The following is a 10,483-nucleotide window of genomic DNA, read 5'->3' on the forward strand; positions in this document are numbered from 1 at the left end:
AGTCACTCTTATCCTTAATTATGCTTGCTTAACGCAGAAACAGCAAATACCAATGTTAAATTCTTTATTAGACCCGGCCAGGATTCGATTAAATTACCTTTTTGTACTTGACCCAGACCATCGAAAAATCATTTCTGGGTCTAATATATTAAAATATAAATCAAAAACGTTAGATTAAAAAAAAGATGGATCACAGACATGAATACAAGTATGTGACTCTAGCTGATTCAGAATTGAAGTGAAGAGTCTTCACGGAATTATTTACTTTCTGGTGCATGTTTCATAATGATACAAAGCTTAAGTTGTGTTTGAGTTTGTCAATGTTTGAACCTTTTTTCCCTGTAAGTCATTATTCTTTTTATCTTAGTGTTTTCAATGCAACTACTTCGACTTATAGCTGACAAAATATATATTTACAGTTCATCAGTTTTCATGAAAAAAAACCTTGCTTATCCTGTAGAAACTAAATTTGATTAAAGCTAATTGATTTGAATTTTTATTCAATGTTGAAAAATAAATTCTATTGAACACTATAGGTATAACATCGCAAATGTATCATCCATAATTATCCTATCATTATTTTTTTTTATAGTATAACAGATATGTTTACTGTGGTGGTAAGAATTCATCGGCATTACCTTCTACTCTATTGGTCTCTAACGCGCTTTTGTAAGTTAAGTAAATACAAATCATTTGAAAAATATCGGTTACATGTATTAGTATTTCCTGTATAATAAGTTTGTTACTTGACACATGAAAACTGACTAAATTGTTCCTGCTTGGTACTTATTGTACTAATACGGTCAAGTCCATTTTCATGTCTACTGCTGCGACCGCATAGAGTCAACTTGAAAGTATGTCTAATGCGTTTATTTTTTAATCCGTATATAACCCAGTTAAGAGTACAGTTACACACTGCTAGTAAACCACAGTACTTTTCTGCCATGTCTATGTGTTTACGTTGTTCGCTTTGTTCTTGAATAAATGGCTTTACAATTATAAGTAGGCAGTAGGGTCCCCAACACAAAACAAAAAACCCTACAATCAGTATTAAAACTTTTGTTTTTTCAATGGACGTCCTTCTCGTCACTGACAATTGTCTTTGAACGCCAAATTGTCCTTTTTGAAAGCTTTTATTGTTCAGAAATGAAAATGTTGTAAAGACCACCTTAAAAAATAAAATACAAGAAATAACCAGCAGACTGATATTACTGTAGCTCCATAGTATCAGAAAGCTGGAACTTATAGCGTCTTTCCATTTATAAACACACATTAAATTTACATTCCAAGAATTCCACCCTAAAACTGGTAAGACAGCCATCAGTAATGGCATAATCCATGCTACTGCAATGGACCCAGCCAACCATCTCCATGACAACTTTAAATGCCACAAAGGATAAGTAAGAGCTATGTGGCGTTCTAGAGATATTATAAATATGTTAGTATTAGATGCTCCCACTAATCCATATAATAGTACTGCACGTAATAAGCAAGTTAATTTGTATTCCCGCATTATTGGAAAGGCTACAGTCAACATATCATATGGTAAAAATAACAGTCCGAACAGTAAATCTGACACAGCTAGACTTCCGATTAGTATGTAGCTCCTCGCGTGAAGAGCCTTATATCGCTTAATGCAATAGATTAACAAAAGGTTTCCAAAAATAGTTGGAACTGTTACCACAGCCTCTGTTATAAATACCACGGACAAAAACGTTCGGTGGTGATCTGTATTGTTAGTGTAATTCATGATGTACGTTATATGAGAAACACTTGTAGTATAATGAGCGACATGGAAACTGGAGGTTACTGCTTTCCCTGATGGGTGTATTAATCATATGATATTTCAAACATTGTCTCATTTCGTTATTGAAAATATGTTAAATATATTTGTAACGTTTAATAATGGTAGTGTGCTAAAATAAACCAATTTTAAAATACTGCTCAAGGCAGCCATATATTACATCAAATTGAATTTATGAATACTCAAATATTTGATTTATTCAAAATTGTACATTATTTGTCATAACGGGGCATTTAGAACTTACTTAACGGTATAGATTTTTCTCAATGCTGAAGGCCGTATGGATACCTCTAACTGTACACATCTTTTGCGGAAAATATTCGCATTCAAGAATTTTATTTAGATGAATTATATTTGTTTTGGCTCATGATATAAAGTAAAAAAAATACGCTATACACCAATGAGACAGCAACCTAGCGATCGATATAAATAACCATAACAAACCTAAAGGTCAACTTACAGTATTCAGCAATAGAATACTCATTCACAATGTCAAGCTCTTTTAAACGCTCCTAATTTAATTTTTTTTTTAAATGTGAAAATCGATTAATCCTTTTTTTTAATGGATACTTTAAAAGATTGTTGTCAATTAGCAAGTAGTGGTTGTGCTAGATATAGTCCTCACAGTCCTCGTCTCGTCATACTGACAAAACAGGATAGTGTTTAGAGCTTTCCTAGTGGAATTGGATTGTTGTCAATTAGCAAGTAGTGGTTGTGCTAGATATAGTCCTCACAGTTATCTTCTCGTCATACTGACAAAACAGTATATTATTAAGTGCCTTCCTAGTGGAATTGTTCATTAGTCCAAATATCATCCAATTTAATGCACAATTTAACAAGCCAAATGTTGTAAAGTATGTTTTCAATAGATTTACCAAATTGCTCTCTTCCAAAAAATACACTCTTAATATAAACAGCACAGTAAAAGGTGCCCAACATATTGCGAATAGTCCTAGTATAAAGATCATTATCTTGGTCTGTTTCAGGTTTCTGTAGATGCTGGAATTCAGGTTTTTGTTAACACAAGCATTGCTTGTGTGGTTTACTCTGCCATTTTTGTATAGTTTAAGATGTTTTAAGATTTTTCGAGCAACTAATGAATACAAAATGGTTGATATTATTATCAGTATTGTGTAAAACGTCAGCACAAGATCTAAGTATCCTTTTGTGAATATTAACTTTGATTTACACATTATACCAGCCGTCCAAATGTTCCAACCAAGTAGCGGCAAAAGACCAAGAATTATTGCAATTGTCCATCCAGTTGTTATGCTTATAAATATTCTCGTCTTAGAGGCTTTTATAAAATGTTTTAACGGAGACATAATAGCTGAATATCTCTCAAGACATATAATAAACAAATTTGTGACTGAAGCACCAACGAATGTAACAAAACATGTATATTGTAATAAACAGGGTATTTTCTCGTCTTTAAGATTGACGAATATCATGTTTAAGACATCATACGGTAGTACTATCGCTCCAATTAACAAATCCGAAACTGCTAAACTACCTATTAACACGTTACTACGGGTTCTCAATGTTTTATGAGTAAAAAGGCTTAAAAGAAGCAAAATGTTACCAAACACTGTTGGAATAATTAATGTTCCTTTAAACACTGTTAAGCAATATTCGTGTAGACTACTTCGATACGTTTCCTCATCTGTAATATTATTCATATTTCTAGCCTACCTCCTTACGTGTTCAGTTTTTATTATTTTTTATTTATCAAATACCGCACAACATTATTACACATCTATCAATCATAGTGGTATTACTAATCATGATTGTATATAAGTAATTTGCACCCTAAGGGTAGTTGTTATAAATCTTTAAAAGAAAAAGTGCATACCGTATACGATTTCATTTATCGCCTAGTTTACTTATAAACAAAATCATTTTAATACAAGAGGCAACTGAAACATTTGAAACAAATATTTCCCTCTTACAAATATTCCATACAGAAAAAACATATTACTTTCATTTAGTATATAAGATACTGACTTAACCACAAAAAACATTGCCTTAATCACTGCTGCAGTAAATGAGGTAGAACTGATAAAATCACCACTTTTAAGATATGATCAACTTTTCAAAAAGGGAAGTATTGTACTTCTTTTCCATCCCTATTGTCATTCCTTTTGGTCAACTTCAAAGGAGAATGATCGAGTAAACCCATACTAAACTTAACCCCAACTCCCAATGCTGAGGTATTCTATATTTCTATGAATCAAGTTCCCTGTACACTGTGTATAAGAGATCTATACATCAAGTATAACTTGAAACAGTTAAAAGAAGCTAACCATCATTAGAAAATAGTTATAGATTAAATTTTACACAGCCAATTTGAAGAGCAACTGAAAAAATCTATAAAATCTCTATAGACCAAGTATATCTTGACACATATTTAGGTGAGAAGCTGACAAAATGCAATATTTCTATAGATCATATTAGTAGCTGACAATCTTTTAAGCATTTCCATTAACCAAACACACCTGAACACACTGATTTGTATATTGCAAACAATTATTTCTGTAGCTCAAAAGCACCCTTATACTGATAAGTAGCTGTAAAATGTAATATTTGTTTTTATCAAACACACCCTAACACACTATTTATAGCTGGCAAACTTTAAAGCAATACTATAGATAAAACAAATCAAATCATGTACAATGTACTAGTAGCTGACAAACTCTACATCATTTCTATAGATGAAACACACCCCAAGGCAAAACTCTGATTAGAAGCTGACAGTATTATTTCTATAGATCAAACGTACACAATTACCTTGAATGGAACCAGACAAACACTAAAGTATTTCCAGAGATCAAACACACCTCAACACAATAATAAACTGATGACAAAAACTATTCCATTTATCAAATGCACCCTAACACACAAATTGGTGGCTGAAAAAAAGGTTTATTTCTATAGATTACACATCCCAACATACTGATAAGTAGCTAACCATCTGTTTAACATTTCTATAGATTACACACCTCAACACACTGATTAGTAGCTAAACATCTGTTTAACATTTCCATAGATCACACACCTCACCACACTGATTAGTAGCTAACCATCTGTTTAACATTTCCATAGATCACACACCCCAACACACTGATTAGAAGCTAACCATCTGTATAACATTTCTATAGATCACATACCTCAACACACTCATTAGTAGCTAACCATCTGTTTAACATTTTCATAGATCACACACCTCAACAAACTGATTAGTAGCTAACCATCTGTTTAACATTTCCATAGATCACACACCCCAACATACTGATTAGTAGCTAACCATCTGTATAACATTTCTATAGATCACACATCCCAACACACTGATTAGTAGCTATCCATCTGTATAACATTTCCATAGATCACACACCCCAACACACTGATTAGTAGCTAACCATCTGTATAACATTTCCATAGGTCACATACCTCAACACACTGATTAGTAGCTAACCATCTGTATAAAATTTCCATAGGTCACATACCTCAACACACTGATTAGTAGCTAACCATCTGTATAACATTTCCATAGATCACACACCCCAACACACTGATTAGTAGCTAACCATCTGTATAACATTTCCATAGATCACACACCCCAACACACTGATTAGTAGCTAACCATCTGTATAACATTTCCATAGATCACACATCCCAACACACTGATTAGTAGCTAAACATCTGTATAACATTTCCATAGGTCACATACCTCAACACACTGATTAGTAGCTAACCATCTGTATAACATGTCCATAGATCACAAACCCCAACACACTGATTAGTAGCTAACCATCTGTATAACATTTCCATAGATCACACACCTCAACACACTGATTAGTAGCTAACCATCTGTATAAAATTACATAGATCACACATCCCAACACACCGATTAGTAGCTAACCATCTGTATAACATTTCCATAGGTCACATACCTCAACAGTAGCTAACCATCTGTATAACATTTCCATAGATCACACACCCCAACACACTGATTAGTAGCTAACCATCTGTATAACATTTCCATAGATCACACATCCCAACACACTGATTAGTAGCTAACCATCTGTATAACATTTCCATAGGTCACACACCTAAACACACTGATTAGTAGCTAACCATCTGTATAACATTTCCATAGATCACACACCTCAACACATTGATTAGTAGCTAACCATCTGTATAACATTTCCATAGATCACACACCCCAACACACTGATTAGTAGCTAACCATCTGTATAACATTTCCATAGATCACACACCTCAACACATTGATTAGTAGCTAACCATCTGTATAACATTTCCATAGATCACACACCCCAACACACTGATTAGTAGCTAACCATCTGTATAACATTTCCATAGGTCACATACCTCAACAGTAGCTAACCATCTGTATAACATTTCCATAGGTCACATACCTCAACACACTGATTAGTAGCTAACCATCTGTATAACATTTCCAAAGATCACATACCTCAACACACTGATTAGTAGCTAACCATCTGTATAACATTTCCATAGAACACACACCCCAACACACTGATTAGTAGCTAACCATCTGTTTAACATTTCCATAGAACACACACCCCAACACACTGATTAGTAGCTAACCATCTGTATAACATTTCCATAGATCACACACCCCAACACACTGATTAGTAGCTAACCATCTGTATAACATTTCCATAGATCACACATCCCAACACACTGATTAGTAGCTAACCATCTGTATAGCATTTCCATAGAACACACCCCCCAACACACTGATTAGTAGCTAACCATCTGTATAGCATTTCTATAGATCACATACCTCAACACACTGATTAGTAGCTAACCATCTGTATAACATTTTCATAGATCACACACCCCAACACACTGATTAGTAGCTAACTATCTGTATAACATTTCCATAGATCACACACCCCAACACACTGATTAGTAGCTACCCATCTGTATAACATTTCCAGAGATCACACACCTCAACACACTGATTAGTAGCTAACCATCTGTAAAACATTTCCAAAGATCACACACCCCAACACACTGATTAGTAGCTAACCATCTGTATGCCTTTTCTATAGAACACACACCCCAACACACTGATTAGTAGCTAACCATCTGTATAACATTTCCATAGATCACACATCCCAACACACTGATTAGTAGCTAACCATCTGTATAACATTTCCATAGATCACACACCCCAACACACTGATTACAAGCTAACCATCTGTATAACATTTCTATAGATCACATACCTCAACACACTGATTAGTAGCTAACCATCTGTTTAACATTTCCATAGATCACACACCTCAACACACTGATTAGTAGCTAACCATCTGTTTAACATTTCCATAGATCACACACCCCAACACACTGATTAGTAGCTAACCATCTGTATAACATTTCCATAGATCATACACCTCAACACACTGATTAGTAGCTAACCATCTGTATAACATTTCCATAGATCACACACCCCAACACACTGATTAGTAGCTAACCATCTGTATAACATTTCCATAGGTCACATACCTCAACACACTGATTAGTAGCTAACCATCTGTATAACATTTCCATAGATCACATACCCCAACACACTGATTAGTAGCTAACCATCTGTATAACATTTCCATAGGTCACATACCTCAACACACTGATTAGTAGCTAACCATCTGTATAACATTTCCATAGATCACACATCCCAACACACTGATTAGTAGCTAAACATCTGTATAACATTTCCATAGGTCACATACCTCAACACACTGATTAGTAGCTAACCATCTGTATAATATGTCCATAGATCACAAACCCCAACACACTGATTAGTAGCTAACCATCTGTATAACATTTCCATAGATCACACACCTCAACACACTGATTAGTAGCTAACCATCTGTATCAAATTCCATAGATCACACATCCCAACACACTGATTAGTAGCTTACCATCTGTATAACATTTCCATAGGTCACATACCTCAACACATTGATTAGTAGCTAACCATCTGTATCAAATTCCATAGATCACACATCCCAACACACTGATTAGTAGCTAACCATCTGTATAACATTTCCATAGGTCACATACCTCAACACACTGATTAGTAGCTAACCATCTGTATAACATTTCCATAGATCACATACCCCAACACACTGATTAGTAGCTAACCATCTGTATAATATGTCCATAGATCACAAACCCCAACACACTGATTAGTAGCTAACCATCTGTATAACATTTCCATAGGTCACATACCTCAACACATTGATTAGTAGCTAACCATCTGTATCAAATTCCATAGATCACACATCCCAACACACTGATTAGTAGCTAACCATCTGTATAACATTTCCATAGGTCACATACCTCAACACACTGATTAGTAGCTAACCATCTGTATAACATTTCCATAGGTCACATACCTCAACACACTGATTAGTAGCTAACCATCTGTATAACATTTCCATAGATCACATACCTCAACACACTGATTAGTAGCTAACCATCTGTATAATATTTCCATAGATCACACACCCCAACACACTGATTAGTAGCTAACCATCTGTATAACATTTCCATAGGTCACATACCTCAACACACTGATTAGTAGCTAACCATCTGTATAACATTTCCATAGATCACATACCTCAACACACTGATTAGTAGCTAACCATCTGTATAATATTTCCATAGATCACACACCCCAACACACTGATTAGTAGCTAACCATCTGTATAACATTTCCATAGGTCACATACCTCAACACACTGATTAGTAGCTAACCATCTGTATAACATTTCCATATATCACATACCTCAACACACTGATTAGTAGCTAACCATCTGTATAACATTTCCATAGAACACACACCCCAACACACTGATTAGTAGCTAACCATCTGTTTAACATTTACATACATCACACACCCCAACACACTGATTAGTAGCTAACCATCTGTATAACATTTCCATAGATCACACACCCCAACACACTGATTAGTAGCTAACCATCTGTATAACATTTCCATAGGTCACATACCTCAACACACTGATTAGTAGCTAACCATCTGTATAACATTTCCATAGATCACATACCCCAACACACTGATTAGTAGCTAACCATCTGTATAACATTTCCATAGGTCACATACCTCAACACACTGATTAGTAGCTAACCATCTGTATAACATTTCCATAGATCACACATCCCAACACACTGATTAGTAGCTAAACATCTGTATAACATTACCATAGGTCACATACCTCAACACACTGATTAGTAGCTAACCATCTGTATAATATGTCCATAGATCACAAACCCCAACACACTGATTAGTAGCTAACCATCTGTATAACATTTCCATAGATCACACACCTCAACACACTGATTAGTAGCTAACCATCTGTATCAAATTCCATAGATCACACATCCCAACACACTGATTAGTAGCTTACCATCTGTATAACATTTCCATAGGTCACATACCTCAACACATTGATTAGTAGCTAACCATCTGTATCAAATTCCATAGATCACACATCCCAACACACTGATTAGTAGCTAACCATCTGTATAACATTTCCATAGGTCACATACCTCAACACACTGATTAGTAGCTAACCATCTGTATAACATTTCCATAGATCACATACCCCAACACACTGATTAGTAGCTAACCATCTGTATAATATGTCCATAGATCACAAACCCCAACACACTGATTAGTAGCTAACCATCTGTATAACATTTCCATAGGTCACATACCTCAACACATTGATTAGTAGCTAACCATCTGTATCAAATTCCATAGATCACACATCCCAACACACTGATTAGTAGCTAACCATCTGTATAACATTTCCATAGGTCACATACCTCAACACACTGATTAGTAGCTAACCATCTGTATAACATTTCCATAGGTCACATACCTCAACACACTGATTAGTAGCTAACCATCTGTATAACATTTCCATAGATCACATACCTCAACACACTGATTAGTAGCTAACCATCTGTATAATATTTCCATAGATCACACACCCCAACACACTGATTAGTAGCTAACCATCTGTATAACATTTCCATAGGTCACATACCTCAACACACTGATTAGTAGCTAACCATCTGTATAACATTTCCATAGATCACATACCTCAACACACTGATTAGTAGCTAACCATCTGTATAATATTTCCATAGATCACACACCCCAACACACTGATTAGTAGCTAACCATCTGTATAACATTTCCATAGGTCACATACCTCAACACACTGATTAGTAGCTAACCATCTGTATAACATTTCCATATATCACATACCTCAACACACTGATTAGTAGCTAACCATCTGTATAACATTTCCATAGAACACACACCCCAACACACTGATTAGTAGCTAACCATCTGTTTAACATTTACATACATCACACACCCCAACACACTGATTAGTAGCTAACCATCTGTATAACATTTCCATAGATCACACACCCCAACACACTGATTAGTAGCTAACCATCTGTATAACATTTCCATAGATCACACATCCCAACACACTGATTAGTAGCTACCCATCTGTATAGCATTTCCATAGAACACACACACTGATTAGTAGCTAACCATCTGTATAGCATTTCTATAGATCACATACC

The 10,483-nt window shown here is 35.0% G+C and overlaps 1 protein-coding gene across 1 annotated transcript; it reads right to left on the reverse strand.

Moving 5' to 3' along the window:
* Window positions 1–1,883: 1,883 nt before the first annotated feature.
* LOC134727221 (octopamine receptor-like) lies at window positions 1,884–3,506 on the reverse strand. Its single transcript, XM_063591600.1, has one exon. The coding sequence runs from the start codon at window positions 3,481–3,483 to the stop codon at window positions 2,503–2,505; it is 981 nt and encodes a 326-aa protein (XP_063447670.1). The 5' UTR covers window positions 3,484–3,506; the 3' UTR covers window positions 1,884–2,502.
* Between the last annotated feature and the right edge of the window lie 6,977 nt (window positions 3,507–10,483).

Source organism: Mytilus trossulus, chromosome 7, assembly GCF_036588685.1.
Source record: "Mytilus trossulus isolate FHL-02 chromosome 7, PNRI_Mtr1.1.1.hap1, whole genome shotgun sequence".
Lineage (NCBI taxonomy): Eukaryota > Metazoa > Mollusca > Bivalvia > Mytilida > Mytilidae > Mytilus > Mytilus trossulus.

Excerpts from the sequence above, each read along its gene's own strand:
- LOC134727221 (XM_063591600.1), bottom strand. The coding sequence starts at position 3,483 with ATGAATAATATTACAGATGAGGAAACGTATCGAAGTAGTCTACACGAA.